The sequence below is a fragment of the Patiria miniata genome, unplaced genomic scaffold (assembly GCF_015706575.1).
Source record: "Patiria miniata isolate m_02_andy unplaced genomic scaffold, ASM1570657v1 HiC_scaffold_12, whole genome shotgun sequence".
Classification (NCBI taxonomy): domain Eukaryota; kingdom Metazoa; phylum Echinodermata; class Asteroidea; order Valvatida; family Asterinidae; genus Patiria; species Patiria miniata.
Genome location: NW_024037050.1, coordinates 2,738,916 through 2,756,344, shown reverse-complemented (window position 1 = coordinate 2,756,344; position 17,429 = coordinate 2,738,916). Strand labels below are relative to the sequence as shown.

General features: G+C 41.7%; 1 protein-coding gene and 1 non-coding gene across 2 annotated transcripts in view; one reads left to right on the top strand and one right to left on the bottom strand.

Annotated features, from left to right (window-relative positions):
• The window catches only part of LOC119745416 (pre-mRNA-splicing factor ATP-dependent RNA helicase PRP16-like), a 28,870-nt gene that overhangs the window by 10,029 nt on the left and 1,412 nt on the right, over positions 1-17,429 (bottom strand). The window contains exons 3-17 of the mRNA XM_038221751.1: positions 16,799-16,977; positions 15,718-15,930; positions 14,154-14,358; positions 13,017-13,126; positions 12,753-12,817; positions 11,895-12,050; positions 10,786-10,971; positions 9,347-9,505; positions 8,265-8,489; positions 7,687-7,848; positions 6,592-6,738; positions 4,408-4,506; positions 3,628-3,802; positions 1,918-2,073; positions 1,020-1,167 (exon numbers count right to left, since the gene is read on the bottom strand). Of these exons, the coding sequence (XP_038077679.1) occupies positions 1,020-1,167; positions 1,918-2,073; positions 3,628-3,802; positions 4,408-4,506; positions 6,592-6,738; positions 7,687-7,848; positions 8,265-8,489; positions 9,347-9,505; positions 10,786-10,971; positions 11,895-12,050; positions 12,753-12,817; positions 13,017-13,126; positions 14,154-14,358; positions 15,718-15,930; positions 16,799-16,977 (2,385 nt within the window). The remainder of the gene's footprint in view (positions 1-1,019; positions 1,168-1,917; positions 2,074-3,627; positions 3,803-4,407; positions 4,507-6,591; positions 6,739-7,686; positions 7,849-8,264; positions 8,490-9,346; positions 9,506-10,785; positions 10,972-11,894; positions 12,051-12,752; positions 12,818-13,016; positions 13,127-14,153; positions 14,359-15,717; positions 15,931-16,798; positions 16,978-17,429) is intronic.
• Positions 10,533-10,605, top strand: Trnat-ggu. The gene has a single exon. It is a non-coding gene; the product is annotated as a tRNA-Thr (tRNA).

The window sequence follows — 17,429 nt, the reverse complement described above, 5'->3', positions numbered from 1 at the left end:
CCAAGAACAATCCACAAACCAAATTTGAAGTTCATATGTTAAGTATTTCTCAAGTTATCGCGCTGACAAGATTTGTCCGGACACACACACCCACCCACCCACACACACACCCACCCACCCACCCACGGAAGGACGAGGCGGAAACAGTATGCCCCTTCGGCTTCGCCGCGGGGCATAAAAATGAGACAGAACTGGGCGGAGGACAAAATTAGGGTTTGCCGGTATTGGGAAAGAGACTTAAATTATCCTGACAATACTGTTTGTTGCACTTCAATTCGCAGTGAATGCCTCAAGACGTCAAATTCGCATCGCAGTTGTATTCGCGCATGAAGTATGAACCGGCCTTAATTCGTTTGTATTAAACTTGGCTGGACAATTTTGGACTGATTTTTGATGAACTTGACTTGAGATTGACTTGTGATTGACTTGACTGCATTTAACCGCTTCGCGCTGGGATTATTTTTTGCCCAAAATTTTGATTTTCGCAAAAGGCAAAATGTTCCAGTCAACTTCTGATATACAACCAAATGCCACAAATACTGATTCGCAAGAGTCAGTTCAACAGTATTTGTACGATATTTCTTGCCGAAACCTCATATGTTTCAATAATCCGGGGTGTGCACTGGAGCATAAATTGTACAACAATAGGCCGTGCACAACGGCCAATTCAAGATCAACACACGGTCTGCCTCCACAGACTTCATGGACTTTGTGTGTGTGTACAAAAGGCACGAGGGATTAGCATGTTTAGACGTCACCCGGAGGAGAGTCGAGGCAATCTTGAATCCGTCAGCCGTGCCTGTGTATAAACACAGCCAGTGCGTGTTATCACATCCTCAAACGCGAACTAGTTAACGATCCAGTGCAATTTGTCCATAGGGCAATCTGGATATGCTATGCATGTTAGCTTTCTGAGCCATGGCAGTTTTACCTCCAGTGGATTCTCTTGTCAAAACAAATCTGGTTTTAATTGCTGGTTCACAATGTAACAATAACGGGAGATTTTTTTGAGTGCTTACCCCGGCCCTGTCCTGCCTGCCCTTCCTGATCTCTGTTTGGCATTAGCCTGGCTGATTGGATACACCTGCAAGGCATCCATACCGATCCTGGGATTGTAGACCTTGAGTTTGCAGTAGCCGGCGTCCACCACAAACATGATACCATCGACTAACGGAAAAACAGAAAATTTAACGGTTATCATAATAGAGATCCTGGGGCCGATTTCACGAAACGCTGAGACGCGTCTTGGGAAGGGTAACTTGTCTCATCTCGCGACTCGTCCTAGGATTGATTTGCACCAAACTTAAGACGCATTCAACACGTCCTAACTTCCTTAGCAACGCAGCTGAACTCATCTAACTCAAACTATGCAAACCGCTGTAGAAACAGATTTGAAAAGATTTCTGATACGTGGGTAAATTTAATAAAAAATTAGCTTATTTACAAAATTTAATTATACACCAACACCTATTTGACTTTTGAAAATAGAGTGATGAAACGAAGAATGACTCTATCGTATCTTGTGTAAAACAACCTTGCATGTGAATTTGTTGAGTAGAGTAATTTTTCTGGCGAAAGTTTTCTGTTCAACAACTGCTTCGTCAAGCATTGAAAACAAACATGAAAAAACCATCAAATTGGTAGTTTTGATGCATCTTGCTTAAGATGGGTTCAGTGAAATCCGTCTTAGGATACGTCTTAGCTGAGATCGATCTTAGAGCAGGGACTCGTCTTATGTCCTAAGATGATTCACAAGATAAGGTGAGTTTCGTAAAATCGGCCCAAACACCATGTGAGAGGATGGGCGCTATGGATTTTAAGTGCACGAACAATCAAAAATGTTTACACAGCACCATTGAGCCCAATAAGAGCTACAAATAATGTAAGGTTGGGTATAAGTGAATTTGCGAGCTTTACCTGTGAGCGACGTCTCAGCGATGTTGGTTGCCACCACACACTTCCTGACTCCGTCCGGCGCCTTCTGGAAGATCTTGGCTTGTAGATCCGAGGGTAGTTGTGAGTAGATGGGTAGGATAGCCAGCTGAGGGGCGTCATCTAACTCCCCTAGTCTCTCTGGATGAGGGGAGGGGGGTTCGAATATTACAGCATTGACAACCAGTTGGTCTATTCTCAGAAGGTATGTAATTCACATTTTACATGAACGTCTTGGTACCAAACACTGATTAGTCTCGTCACAGACCTCGTGTTGAATTGACCCAATCGTTACCTGTGTGATCACTTGAACGGAGGTTGAGGTCAACACTTTAAATCTTATAATAGTTTCAATATGTTGCAACTTGTGATTCCTTTTTTCTTTCAAAGTACCCATTTATTGCCGTTGATCAGATGGGCCATGTCAGGACACAAACTAAAAATAAGATGTGGCACATCGTGGATCCTATACATTGTGCTCTGATGTCCTGGATTCTTGTAAAATCTTGATGGTTAAAGGGAATATACAACATTTACTTTTGCTGCAATTTTCAGAAATAAATGGATTTTGAGGATTGGTATGTTAGAGCAAATATTGTTAAACTAAATTGTTTCACTTTTTGGGCTAGGGGATGCTGGAAAAAAACAGAAAACCAATCATGTTCTTGTGGTCTGGTTCCGTGACCCCACTTAAGATGAAACAGAGCAATTTATAGTCTTTGGGGAATCGAAAGGTTAGAGAATCAGTCTAGTAGGCTTGTACTCCTCCACAGGTGTGTAATCAATTGCAAAGAAAATGTGGAATAACTAAATACGAAAACATAGGAGCAATTTTTGAAAAAGGACAGTTTTCTCCAACGCTGGTCGGCCGACCAGCGTTGGAAAAGTACACTTTTTCTTAGAAATGTCAGCAAACAGGAGCCATGATTTTACAGGATGCTTTAGACTGCCATTCTCTAACAATCCAATTAAGCATGTGGTGCTAATTTGATCATTTCGTTTGTTGATGTTTGCAAATGTTGTATCTTCCCTTTAATCATATTTATCTTTATAGCACCCATTTATTGTCAGTTTGCTGCGGCATATATCGTTTAGCATTCACTGATCAGTGGAGGACAGCTGAATTTTGTGGTATTAATATTCAAAAAGAAATGTGTGAATGGAGCATGCAAATTACGTGAAGTTTTAGTTACTTGACAATGACATGAACTTTATTCCTATGTAACTTTCATTTAAATGGGGCAAGCCACATATATCTTTTCAATATTGATTTCTAACTTGGTCACATTCTTTTTGACTCACCCTGTTCAACCTTCAGCCCTCCTATGCAAGCATACATTCTGTGCCCAGTTGTCTGGTCAGTCAAAATCAATCAAGTGACTGTTTTCAACAGTTAAGAGCTTCCAGCCAACATAAAGCAGGACTGACTGGCTGTGACTGTTTATGTACCTTGATGCAGCTGTGCTTTGACTGTAGGTGATTGATAAGCCAGCTGTGCTTCCATTTGCCTGCTTTTGTCTGTTGACTGAATTCAACTAGTCACGGTGCCTGCTTGAAATATGATCTGACTGTTGATGACTGGGATTGTTTTTTTGACTGTCTGTGACTGTTCAGATAGCAGGAGGGTTAATAGAAATAAAGATAAACACAGGGCAGACAAGCAGTTGCCATAGTAAACTAATTTTGACCCCTGACCTGCGATGACTTCACAGGTGACCTCAATGTCCTCCTGACCCGGCATGAAGACCAGAATGTCACCGGGGGATGGCTGAAGGTGAATCTGGATGGCCTGCTTGACTGAAGCGTCTACGTAATCCTCCACCACTGTCTTGCTAAACATGGTGTCCACAGGGAACGTCCTACCAGGAATCTAATTGAAAGAAACAAGGGAAGCATGTACTAAACACGATCTTGACATGTATATTCACAGGGGCGGGTGACAGGTTAAATTTTCAAGCTTTCCCTGAATTTCTGGCAGTGGGCGTGTATACACGTCTTGTGCGTCAGTGGTTCCCATTGTCCATGGAGGTAGACGGTGTGTTAAACTTGGCCGCTTTACACCGCCTGTCGTCGTAGCAAATATTTCTCCATGGTGGGGCCTCAAAGTGTTGCAGTGTTATGAAGTTACGTTAAGAAGTATTATAATAATATTTTACAAATGACTCTCAAGAGTCAGTTTTTGTGGCGTACGACCGTCACCATTACATTTTAATTTGGACTTATTTTTAAAATTCTTATTTTTAAAATTTTGACTTATTTTTAAAATTCGGCCACTATATTTTGTCTTTTTAAAAATGGTGTTTTTCGGCCGAAAATAGTCCCCCCCCCCCCCAAAAAGGGCATCGCTATTCATTTTGTAACGGTTAATCTCTTTTGACAAATTATCATTTAAGGAAACGCAAAGAATTTGGGGTCACTAACGGAAATAATCAACCCGCGTTTCTAACATATTTCATCAAAATGGATACAACAAACCTCGAAGACGGGAACATTTCCGAAGAACGCCGAAAACTTATCAGAGTCCATTGTTGCCGAGGTGACAATGAGCTTCATGTCCTGTCGCCTAGCAACCACCTGAAATGAAAAAAAAACATGATTTCTTGAGTTATTCACAGCATATTCTACAATTCAATTTGTAACCATGGGTTTATTTCATAACAGATGTGTCATACTTACATGCCATGCTTTATTTCAAGATCTCAATATGCATGCCTGAACATTTCTATCACTGCGCTTTTAAGCAAGTGCTCTCTCTGAAGTATCTGAGATGTGCTGTGCTTACAGTCTTATTGAAACAGATATATGTGTGCTCGGCAGTTAATCACATTTGCCCTTCATTTTTTCTCTTAAATATCGCCCTTTTTAAATGGACTGATCATAGACATCGTAATAAACTTCGACCGGACTTTTACCTACTCCAGATGCGTTCCCCGTAATATTTCAAGTTTCATTCCGAAAAATAGATTCCTTTTCTAAATTGTTGTTTTTTTCTAGCAGTACAAAAGTTATTCACTTATGAATGAGACATCGACCCAAAAAATGGCCCTTGTTTAATTCAGGGACGAGTTGTCAATTTTTAAAAAAATCTGAAACTTATGAATGAAAGGTCTGAAAGATTCATTTTTTTCTATACTGATAATGTCTTTCTCTCAGATTAAAAAAAGTCTGAGTTCAGATCAAAAGTCTGAAGCATGTCATGCCTGTTAGTTACTGAATTATTACTTCACAGTTTCGAATAATTGGCTGCCAGATGATAATTCCATTTTCTTGGGGTTGGCTGGTTCCCGCTCCACAATCAGTATTAATAATGTAAGGACCGGGAGCGGGGAGACAGTCTGCTCACAAAGAGGATATGTTTATGCCCACAACAAAAACCTTATTTAACAGGGTTACAGACGACCAAAAAATGGGGGGAAAAGAGGGTTTTTTGAAGAATCCGAAAACTTATTAAGTAACAGAAAAACAAGCTCGAAATGATCTCAGAAGCTGCGGGCCAATGTATTTGTGCATTAGGTGTAAATCGAGGACACTCACGTGCAACGTCATCAGTGAATTGAGGACAGGAACCAAATCGAGGATGATCTCGATTAGAAAACAATGTACAAAACCAATGAGAGCTGTTGCGAAAAAGTTAGTGGACAAACAAAGGAAAAGGGAAGAGGAACAAAAGAAAATCCTTGATTTACACCACAAACAAACGTGTGTGTTCACGCATGTGTGACGTGATGTGCTATGTAATGTCTGGAAGGAGTCGTGTTTTCAGTACAAACATCATGTTTTTGACCCTAGTGGCCCAATTTTCTAGGACTGCATCAATGGGTAGACGGTCAGTGGAGACCCATTAAGGGCCTGAGGGACGAGGTGATTGATAGCATTGCAAGACTGTTACTGACGTTTTATTTTATTTATTACCTTCATTGCACAAATACATTAAAATGACATGTGGTGCAAAAGGGAAACCCCGAACAGGCACACAGGCCCACTAAATGGGGACCCTTGTTCACACATCAAAACCGAAAAACAGGGGACAAGCACATCAAGCAAACAACCGAAGAAAACAAAGAAATACTGTTCAAAGTAATAAGATCACAAAAAAAAAAGGGAAAAACTACAATTTGAAAACGGCCACAAATTATTGCACTGACATAATAAAAATGTACGGGTACACCCTACCCAAATTACACATCACTGGCTAGTGAGTAGTGGTCAAGAAGGCCCGATTTAAAAAAAAAAAAGAACTTGTGAATTTCTTAGGTTAGATGGAATTTCGTTCCAGGAGTTGTGTATGCAGTTAAAAAAAATTTGCCTTTGACAATCTTCAAATTTGCGATTTGACGATCTTCTAGGCTTAGGAGGTCTAACTCTTTCAGACGCTCCTCGTACGAGGCAGAACTTCTCAGAATAAATTTGATGGCACGTCTCTGAACTTTTTCAGAGTGTGTTTGTTACTAACTAATTAACTAAATAACTAGCCAAGTAACCAACTAACGGAGAGACATGAGAATATGTACAGCTGCTTTCTGCAGTTGAAGAGCACGGGCAATGCAACTTAATGTACAAACAATGTGATTGCAGGCACTTCAAATGTCCTAGAGGGCAGTCACATTAACCAGTCAGGTTCTGTCTACGTTTTATTATGTTGTCCATGGACTGACGTACCTCTCTGAGAAGTCCAAACAGCACGTCGGTGTTTAAGGAGCGTTCGTGAGCTTCGTCCATGATGACGGCACTGTAATGATCCAGGTCCGATTCGCGCAACGATTCCCTCAGCAGGATACCGTCTGTCATGTACTTGATCACGGTTTTCTGCGAGGGAAATACAGGGAATTGTTGAGGATAGGCATCAATGCTGATGATTTACAGAGTCTGCCTAGTCTGGAGACATAATGCCTTTCATCAGAGTCGTAGGACTTGAGTCCAGGCCCCAGACTCGAGTCTGTCTCGAGTCACAATTTTGGTCTCAACTCAAGTCACATACATCAGCCATACACTCAGACTCGGACTCAACCATCATGACTGGGACTTGACACTAATGATAATAATTTAGGAGGCTAATCATCCTTACTCGCAGCTGGTATGCTGAATTGTGAAGGACGCGGCTACAACGTGGTCGGGCCGTTGGCACATAAAGGCGCCTATGGCTGCCGGCCACATCGACCCACATATGACCACGGAGCACAGCCTGAGATCGAAAGTGTTTGATTTTTCCGGAGGGAGGAAAACCGGAGGGCCCGGAGAAAAACCCTTGTGGCACAGGAGAGAACCAACGCACAACTCTACTCACATGTGATCCGCGGCCAGGATTCGAACCGTGGTCACCTTGGTGAGAGGCGAGCGCTTAACGCACAATAACCCATGCCACCCTAATGAAAAGTTCCTTTTAAAAACATAAATCTTAACGTGGAGTGCCGTGGCCTAGTGGTCTGGAGCATTGAATTCGTGGGCTGGGGTAATTCTAAAGGTACATGTAGTGGGTTCAAGTCCAGCCCGGGGTTATGGTGCGTGTGCCGTTGAGTAAGGCATATTGTCACTCATTGCTGCTCTCCACCCAGGAGTAGAGGGGTACCTGGGAGGGCAGAAATGGTTACTGTGAGAGGTTGAGTACAGCCAAGAGTGCCGGCCGTGTATGCTCCCCAGGGAGTTGACAAGGTTTTAAAAAAAAAATTTCAATTTGCACCCAAAAATGTTTCCTTTGTTTTTCAAAGAGCTCAGAAAGTATATCTTAAAATTAAAAAAAGGAATTACTCAAATTACCTCAGACGTCACATCTTCAAATCGGATGGCATATCCCACGTCCTCCCCTAATGACACGCCCATCTCTTCACTGACACGTTTGGCTACGGACATCGCAGCCACACGACGCGGCTGTGTGCAGCCAATGATGCCATACTTGCTGTAACCGTCTTCATGCAAGTACTGTCAGAAAAAAAACACCAGGCATTAGACTAATATCAGTTCCAAGTCAAGTACCCCATCATTATAAGAAACAAACTTGCACTTAATGCCAACAAAACTAAATGCATGCTTATTGGTTCAAGGCAGAAAATCTCCAACACATAATTAAATGTGTACATTGCTGATAATCTTATTGTTAAAGCAAAGTGTTGTAAATGCTTGGGAGTTATTATTGAAGAAACATTTAAGTTGGAGCCCACACGTTGAATACGTATTAAGAAAACAGTTTCGTCTAAACTGGTTATGTTTATAAACAGAATTGTCTCGTCAACAATCACCACGACACTGTTACCCCTGATGATTTGAGAAGCTCGTTCCTAATGTACTGATTCTATATTCTAAACCTCTAAACATTGATGTTGGCATAAACTCCTTACCTGTGTAAGTTGCGTCGTCTTTCCCGATCCCGTCTCGCCGACGATCACCACGACGCTGTTATCCCTGATGATGTTGAGAAGCTCATTCCTGATGGCGTAGATCGGCAAGAACTCTCGCTGCTGCTTCAGCGTTTTCTTGATGGCAAAGTCGCTGGCAGCTTCTGTCTTCTCCTTCATGTGGTCCGCAAACTGCTGCTGGGACTTGTAGTTGACGTCTTCGGCTTGCTGGCAAATTGAACAAGATGGCAATCCTTTCATTTCATTTATTGGGCAATTCAATGGTAACTCACATTACTTCAGTCTTCTGTCAACTCTGTGCTGTTATTGTATAAAATCAAAGCATTGAGGCTGAATTTCTATCCAGAAGATCCCTTGAAATAAGGTGAGTAAACTATAAAAAAAAAAAAAAATTGGGCCAACAAAATAAACATCTTGGCCCAATTTCACGGTGCTGCTCAGCACAAAACTGAGCTTAGCACAAAAAAGTCTAGCTTAAAGCAGGTTACCTGCCAAAACTCCATGTGATTTTAATAACGATACTAATAACGAGCAATATACATCACATGGAGTTTTGGCTGGTAACCTGCTTTAATAAGCCAGACTTTTTTGTGCTAAGCTCATTTTTGTGCTTTTTGTTGATTTCTTCAAAATGACAGCCAGCCAGAAACAATAATTTCACAGGGAGTTTTATGTCCCCTTGCTTTTTTTTTTAACCAAGTATGTTGTTCAACAATAATTACGCCAGTTACTTTTTGGATAGCTGCAAATGATGGACTCTGGCTTTAATTTGATACCACATTTGTGGTTGTGATGCTTCTAGTTTTTAAGATTTCATTAATTTTTCAGCCATGTCCACATTCTCGTGGAATTGCCCCATTTCCTTATTGTATTCTTCAGAGTACATACAATTTACAGGCAGCCCATGGTATCAGTTTATAGAGTCTGGGTTTGGCTGGCTTAGAAATGCAAAGTTTGGCAGATTTTAGTTCGGGTTGGCAGTTCGGCTACAGCTATTCTCCCTATAGCCTTGACCCAAGCGGGGGCAAAGCTCCTAGTCTGGGGTTCTTGGTACTGTGTCTCACCTTATCGTCCTGCTTCTCGATGCCCATCAGGTTACCCAGCTTGGTCCCTGCCAGCTCCCAGTCCTTGTGCTGCGCCTTCTTTCGTTCCTTCTGCTCGCGGTGTTTGCGGACCAAGAGGGAGCCCTTCCTGGCAATCTGGGCCAGGTCAGAGGTCGGGTCCTGCAGAGAGAAAAACAAAAACTGCGTGAGCGTACTGGGTTGGGCGAATATAGCACGAAGTACGCATGACTTACTTTAATCTGAATGTACATAAAGTCATAGAGTCTCCAGGTGAGCGTCAGGCGCCGTCGGCTATGCGTTCGAACGTCTCCCTAAGTGGTCTCCCCCAACTCGCCCTTTCTTACCGTTGAGGGGGTTCTTGTGCACTGAACGGAGCCCATTGGAAATTCTGGATTTGCTGGTCGTAGCGGGCCTGACTAGTATTGTTGATGTATCCTAATGTGGCGCGGCCCTTTACGTGGCGTACTTTGTTTTTTCGCCTGTAGCGCCTAGCTAGAGCGAAACTTTTAACTGAAATTTCACAGAAAGTGAAATTTCATCAAGCTCTAAACGCTCCCGTTCATAAATCGCGAGTTTATCTACTTGTTGCAAAGTTAGAAGAAAAATGTATTTCAGCGTGATTTTCAGATTTTGTTTCAAAGTGCACAGTGAACCCTTTGAAAATGCCACCCAACAATAAGAACATAAACTTCTGACAATTTTCTAGATTGGTATGTAAAGTAGAGATAATAATGGTTTATCGGAATATATCAATTTTACAGAAATTCTTAAATGTTAATTTGGAATATTCCGAGATTTATTCAAGTGCCCCACATTAGGGAACACTCAGCCGATTTTGTGCCCAATTTCCGGACACCCGTTTTTGAATTTCGGACTAAATTTCATGACAACAAAATTGCTCACAGAGGTTAAATAGCAAGCATATATAAGGTAAAAGTACCAGTATTTCACTGAATGAATTTGAAAGTTTGTCATCAAAGAAGTTTGGCAACACTTCATGAGGAAAGTTGGGGTAAATGTCGAAGTGCGCCACGTTAGGGAACACGACTATACCCTCTTTATATCTATCTGTTTGACCGACTGACTGACTGTTACATTTGACTTAGCCTGGTTGTTGACTGGTGAAGAGGGCCTCGCAGCGCCCCTTGAACAAAGATATTGACAAATTGAGGAAACACCAACATAGGGCTGGATAGCTCAGTTGGTAGAGCACCGGAACGGTAATTCGGAGGTCGCAGGTTCAAACCCCGCTCCAGTCAATTTCGTTGTTCAACTTTTCAAAAATTGTTATAATTCAAACTAGTGAGTAAACTAGTGAGTTTCCCTTTGTGGTTCATTTGAAAATATGTTTGGAAAATCAATACTTTTTGCAATGAAACGTGGCTGAAATTAATTCTTTAATGACTGACTATTAATGGTTTGATGTCATTTGACCTTACCCTAACAGGGACGACTGGCTCTGGCTGCTTGGTGAACACGAGGCGTCCGTCGAGAAACGGCGGCACGATGTTGTGGACCAATAAATGCGTGCGCTTGACGTTGTCCTCTTCAAAGTCCTCGTCAAAGTCGACCCTGGTCACCACGCCGCTGGTGAGCATTCGATTGGTCTCCCATTTCTCATTGTCCTGTTAAAAGCAAAGTTGCAAAACTTCAGTTGCTCTGACTTTTACAATTTGTACATTTCAGATCAATCCATTCAAAAAGCAGTTGGAAGCATTTTGATGTCTTTTATCTTAAAGGGGCACTGCATCCTGGAAAGCACCCAATAGGGCTACAAAACGCACTCTGAACTAAGCTATATTAATTGGAAAGAGCATTTAAAAGTAGAATATCTATGTCCACACAGCAATCCTTTAAAAATTGGCCGTTTTTGAGTAATTCTTGCGAGAGTGAATTTCGTGGTCAAAATTTTGACCCTCAAAATCGAGCTGTTTGGGAGCTAGTCATAAATCCTGTCGCACATGTTCCAACAGTGCTACTATGCTCGGACGTGCGGGAAAACAAAGTGTTTATTGCTGCTGTGTGAGTGTGCTTGTACATTATTAATTATTGTGTACACACACACAACGTGAACAGTACATTGATCATATGACAGAAGCTGGGGGCAAGTTGCAACGTCAAGGAAGGAGACTCATATTTACGGCTGGAAAAACGTATGAGTATACCATAAAATGTCTTTTTGTCTTTTCTCATAAACAGTGCAATATTAGGTTAGTTTCCTTTCAACCAGACCTTTGACATACGATAAGTAAATAATCTTATATAAGAACACCATGGTGCAAAGGTACAGTGTTTGATGCGTGTGCCATGGTGCATATGTCCTTGGGCAAGACACTTTACTACAATTGCCTCTCTCAACCTACGAGACCTGGGTCACAGAAATGGAAAGCGAGGAAAGTACCGCTATACCAACCTGATCCCCAAAATGAATCGACTAAATATTTGAAGATTTGGCACATCTTTGCCGTCCTTCCTTCCCGTAAAAAAAAAAGACTATGAAGTCACCGTGCTTGAGCTTGTTTGGATAAGTCGATGTGAATAAACCCACCTTGCTGATCTGACGCTGCTGAGCGGACATTCTCTTGGAGGCCTTACTGATAAGCTCCTTCTCTCTCTTCTGAGTGTACTCGTCCGGGATGGAGGCAAATGGATTATTGACTTCGTCGTAACCCTCGTCGGATCCGTACCACTGACGATCCAGCCTCTGTGTTGAAACAAACAGGGGAAACAAGGTCGGTTTTGATATCATTCATACCAAATCTGTCCAAGTAATGTTAGTTATCCCATGAGTGCGGATGGAATAATAATAATAATAACAAAGAGCCAAAAGTCAAGTGGCATATTGGACATAGACGCACTACATTTTCCATGTTTCATGAGCAAGAGAGGCATAACAAAGTTATTTTCAAGCAATTTGACATACAGTAAAGATGGGACGCACACTCTGCAGTAATCCTATACACGCGCGTGCTGCAGGAATAGTGCGCGCATCTTAGAATAGCACGATACGTGGAGTGCGATATGGACCGTGGTTTTAGGTATAATATCACATTATTGTTGCTATGGATCGACCAATCAGGATCGAGGATTCAAGTTTGCTTGAAGATAATAATTAAGAGTGGTGCCCCAATGTGTAATGTTATTAACTCTTTGCAAATAGCTAGCCGATATATTGACTTGAATGGCGCCCTCTTTAGACATCAAGCGGATGTTCCATCTAATCAAAGCAATTCTTTCTGCAGAATAATTTTTATCTTTACCAAATCTGACAACAAATACATTTAATGTCCATTTATTTTTATTCAGGGGATGAGAATGCAATAACCAGATATTTTAATTCTTGATCGAAACTGAAAAATAAAATCTTTTTTAGTTGTCATAAAATAACTTTGACATGATTTCTTACCTTTTGTTCTTCCTCCCACTCCCGTCGATCAGCGTCAGACGCAAATCGTTCCACTGTATCACCTCCTAACATAATAATCAAAAACAAAGTGAAAAAAATACAGCATTTTGCGGCCAGAGTCACACAAAGTAAGGGCTTAGGCCTGTCAGGTCAAGGTTTTTTTTAAGACTTCAGAGAGTTTACTCAAATGAAACAGTGTCTGAAAGTTGTGTCTGCCATTTCTCCAAACGACTAATGGGACCGTGTCTTGGAAGTTACATGTACCTGATATCTGTGGGGTAACTCCGCTGCGTTTTCTGTTACTGGCCCAGGAGTTGTAGCGGTGGGTGGGCGTCATCATGGGCGTGTCATCGACGGGACGCCTTGAACTACTCCTGGAAGAAAAGAAGGAAAACAAACAATGAACACCAGAATTAGTGATACAAATTAGGTTAATTATAACAGCCTAAGTTGAAGGTGAGGGCTATTATCAGCAACAAGGCCCCTAACCAGTTTTATACATTATATTTATAACTGCTCAATCAAACTATTATCCCCATTCACCAATACCTTTTCAATCGAAAGCCATAAAAAGTGCAAAAGTTTTTGATGATTGGGTACCATTTCACTCCATGTTCAGATCAGGCCACTTATGGTGTGCGACACGCACGCGATGTGCTGAACATCGCGCCTTATATGGAGATCATATCAGTGGTTCTAAAGGAGCAGTTGGGGGTAGCTGGTGCGCACAGGGCTTACTGCGCGCATGTTGCGCATACTGCGCACATGTTGTGCGTACAGCGCGTATGTGGTGCAGAGCGCAGTTTTAAACACCTTTCTTAAGCATTGCTGACCGATGTTTAGACTGCGCTTTATGGCCATCTGCGTGACGGGCTCTCGACCAATAGGAATGGGTAAACTGTCTCAGGAATTTATTAATTACTATTAATATCAATGATATGAAATCCATGAAAGTTTCAAAAAAATATTTTACTGGGTTTGCTCTGAGCCTTGTGAAGATTTCAATTGTACTGAAGTATCCTATTCTGTTTTGTTTAAAGTAAAACTTCCGTCAAATAAAACTTTTAACAAGTACAAGTTGAAAGTAGCTTGCACATGACCTCACTTCAGGCATCCAATGAGCTATGATGTATAATTCTCCATGGCCAATCAAGTGAAGTTGGCCACACATTTCTTTAGTTGTGTTTGTCATAGTGCAAACATAACAAAACATCTGTCTGCATTTCTGTCACAAAAGTAAACCGTGTGTGCATATACACAACTTTACATCTCAGGTCCTCACTTGTATGTATCTATACACAAGGCAACCAATCAGCTGTGATACATAATTCTCAGTGGCCAATCATATCCAGCTTGGCCACACATTTATTTCATGGCGTTTGCCACACACACACAGCATACCTTTTCTCTGAGTCTCTGTCGCGACTGCTCCTGGCGCTCCGCTCTCCCCGGCGTTCACTCTGATCCCCGCGTTGCCCCCGCTCGCTGCGATCCCTGCCCTTCCCAGACTGCACCTTGGGTGAGGGGAAGTCCCAACCTGAGGGCGCTTTACGAGGAATGCTGTCTTCGTCCTCGTCCCAGTTGGACTTCGATGGGGTGGCTATCCCTAAACCAAGACAAAAATCATATATTTAAATGTATGTATTATACTTTTTGGTTGAATATACAAAAGTGAGATTTGACAAAAATACACCACGACAAAATGAAATTTGTTGCATGTCTAACTATAACATACATGTCAAATATCTAATACTTCCACTCACTAAAAATGCTTTGACAGTACAAGATTTCCTCAAGCACATCCCTTTCTGTTCTTGTAAAGTAATGTCCAGTGTCTAATAATAATTCACCTTCAGTAAACTAGTTTCGATATCAACAGTTGAATTTTAAAATAATTTTTCACACACAGATTGTCAGCGTTTTCACGAAGGGACAAATTCTGCCAAAATTCCTTCTTTTTTTTGAAATTCTTTTTCCGGGCAAAATCAGTTAAGTTAACAGCAACGAACCTTTTGGCAAAGTTTTTTTGGATCAAAATCAGTTTAAATCAATGAAATCACAACAATCAATGTAGGGAAAATTTCACCTGAATCGTGTTTTGAGTTTTCACAAAGAGACAAATTCCAACTTTTATCATGTTGTTCTATGGGGGAAAAACAATGCACGTATAGGCGTTTGAGTTTTCACAAAGAGACAAATTGAATTTTCCCCGCAAAACAACGCGCGTGTGGCATTTTAAGTTTTCACGAAGAGACAAATTTAGCGCCTAATGTGTATGGGCCAATTTGCCCTGCAAAACAACGCGAGTGTGGCATTTTAAGTTTTCAAAAAGAGACTAATCTGTATGGAGATTAATTACTCCGCTTACTCCACAATGAATTGTTCTATTACACTGTAATTGGTATATTTTTTAAGTTTAAGGTCTCAGCTTACTATCTGTATCATCAATTAGTCATCATGTGCTCTTAAAATAGATGAAATTATTACTTCCAAAAGTGACCAACTTAAAACCCGATTTTCTCAGAACCACTGTTCAACACCCCGTGGCCAAATTCGTCCCTTCGTGAAAATGCTGACGAGATGCAGTATTAAAGCAACCATCACAAAGATGTAATTGTCTGGAGTGATATGGCCAATGAAGAAAGAAAATGTATCATCAAGATCTTATACAGCTGTGTGTATAGGATATAATTACGGATTCCATACACAAAAAAACCCTCAAATATGACGACTGAGGTTAGAAGGACCACTGACATCACAATGGGCGTGACTTGTATGCACTTGCGCTGAACGCCCACTATTCGCGCAAAGATGCTGGTTTGCGCACATTCAATGAAGACATTTTCGCGCGTACTCTGTACCATACAGATGCAAACCAGTGGTCTTGTGTGCCCACACTTGTGTTTCTCTCATCAATGGTGTTTGACCATTGTTTGTGCAAGGAGCCCATTGGTCGGCACACTACCTCTCGATATTCTAGGCGTTCCCGGCTCATCGTCCCTGCTGGGGGTCCTCTCCCAATCACTCCTCTCGCTGCGGATGCTGCGACTGCTTCTCTCTGAGTCACGGTCTCTCCTCTCTGAGTCACGGTCCCTTCTCTCTGAGTCACGGTCTCTTCTTTCTGAGTCACGGTCTCTGCGTCTGTCTCTGTCTCTATTTCTGTCGCGGTCTCTTCTGTCTGTACAAAAAGAATTTAAAATTCACAAAATAAATTGTTTGATCTTTGCTCGCTAAGTTATATATTGAACAACTAACTTATTCTAACGTTTCTGATTAAAGGGAATGTACAACATTTGCTTTTGCTGTAATTTTCAGAAATAAATGAATTTGGAGGAATAGTATGTTAAAGCAAATATTGTAACACTAACTCGTTTCACATTTTGGGTTCGTAGATGATGGAAAAACTAAGAAAACCAATCATGTTCTTGTAGTCTGGTTCCCTGACCCCACTTAAGATGAAACGAAGCAATTTATAGACTTTGGGGAATTGTAAGGTCAGAGAATCAGTCTAGCTGCTTGTAACCCTTCACAGGTGTGTAATCAATTGCAAAGAAAATGCGCAAAAAAAACCAGTTTTCTCCAACGCTGGTCGGCCGACCAGCGTTGGAAATTGATACAAAAATACCACTGTACTTTAAAATGTCAGCACACCAGGAGCCACGAATGTACGGGATGCTTTAGACTGTTACTCCCTAACAGTCTAGTAAAGAATTTCGTGATAATTTGATCATTTTGTTTTTAGATGTTTGCAAATGTTGTATCTTCCCTTTAAGGACAGAGGATCACTTGAGAAACCTTGTACTTATGGTGGGAGTATGATACTAAAACGAGACCTTCTCTGGAATCGTTACGTCTGGCATGTAGTCAGCTAGAAGGAAAAAAACCAAGTGACACTATTTCTGAAACATTCTGAAGCTAGCCCAAGATTAGGTTCCCAAAAGACCTTTATTGGGGTACGCCGTCTTTAAAAATCAAAGGGGATGCAAATAACGCAAACATATAAATGGAACCATTTAAATATGAATATTCAAGACCCTTGACCCTACCTCTGTCCCGGTCTCTCTCCCGATCTCGCCGGCTCTTCTTCTCCTGGTCCTTGGAGGAGGAGGAGGCATAGACTCCGCCCTTCCGGCTCTCCTTCTCTCGCTGTCTCTGCCTGTCCTTCACCGCATTGCTCACTCCCCCTGGGTGGGAGGGGGTTTCAATTCGGGGGGCTCGGTACTGCCTGGAAGAAAAAGGATCACACTTCCTCAAATTTAAAAAAAAAAAACTTGGAGGGGGGGGGGGGTAGGCACTTAGGGGTTTGGGTCCTCCATTTACATAACTTTTAAACACTGTGAGAAAAAATTTCACATCGTTGCACGGTTGGGACTTGAACCTATAACCTCCTACTTTCTGGTGCAGATGTTTTAACTAGTTCGCCAGAGGCCGTGTATACACGCAAAAGTTTTGCGGTATTTGGAACGGATGACAGATTAACACACAGGGAGCAAGGCCAGAAATATCGGTCAGTGACCTGCTCGCAGCGAGCGAGGCCGGAAATATGAGTGTGCTGCCCGAGGGTGATGGCTTCAACCCGCCTGGCATTGAGGTCGAGTGAAAAGTAATCAAAGTAATCCCGTTCTTGTCAAAATAATCCCGGCGTGAGCTGGTTAACCACTCAGCCATTCAGCTTGC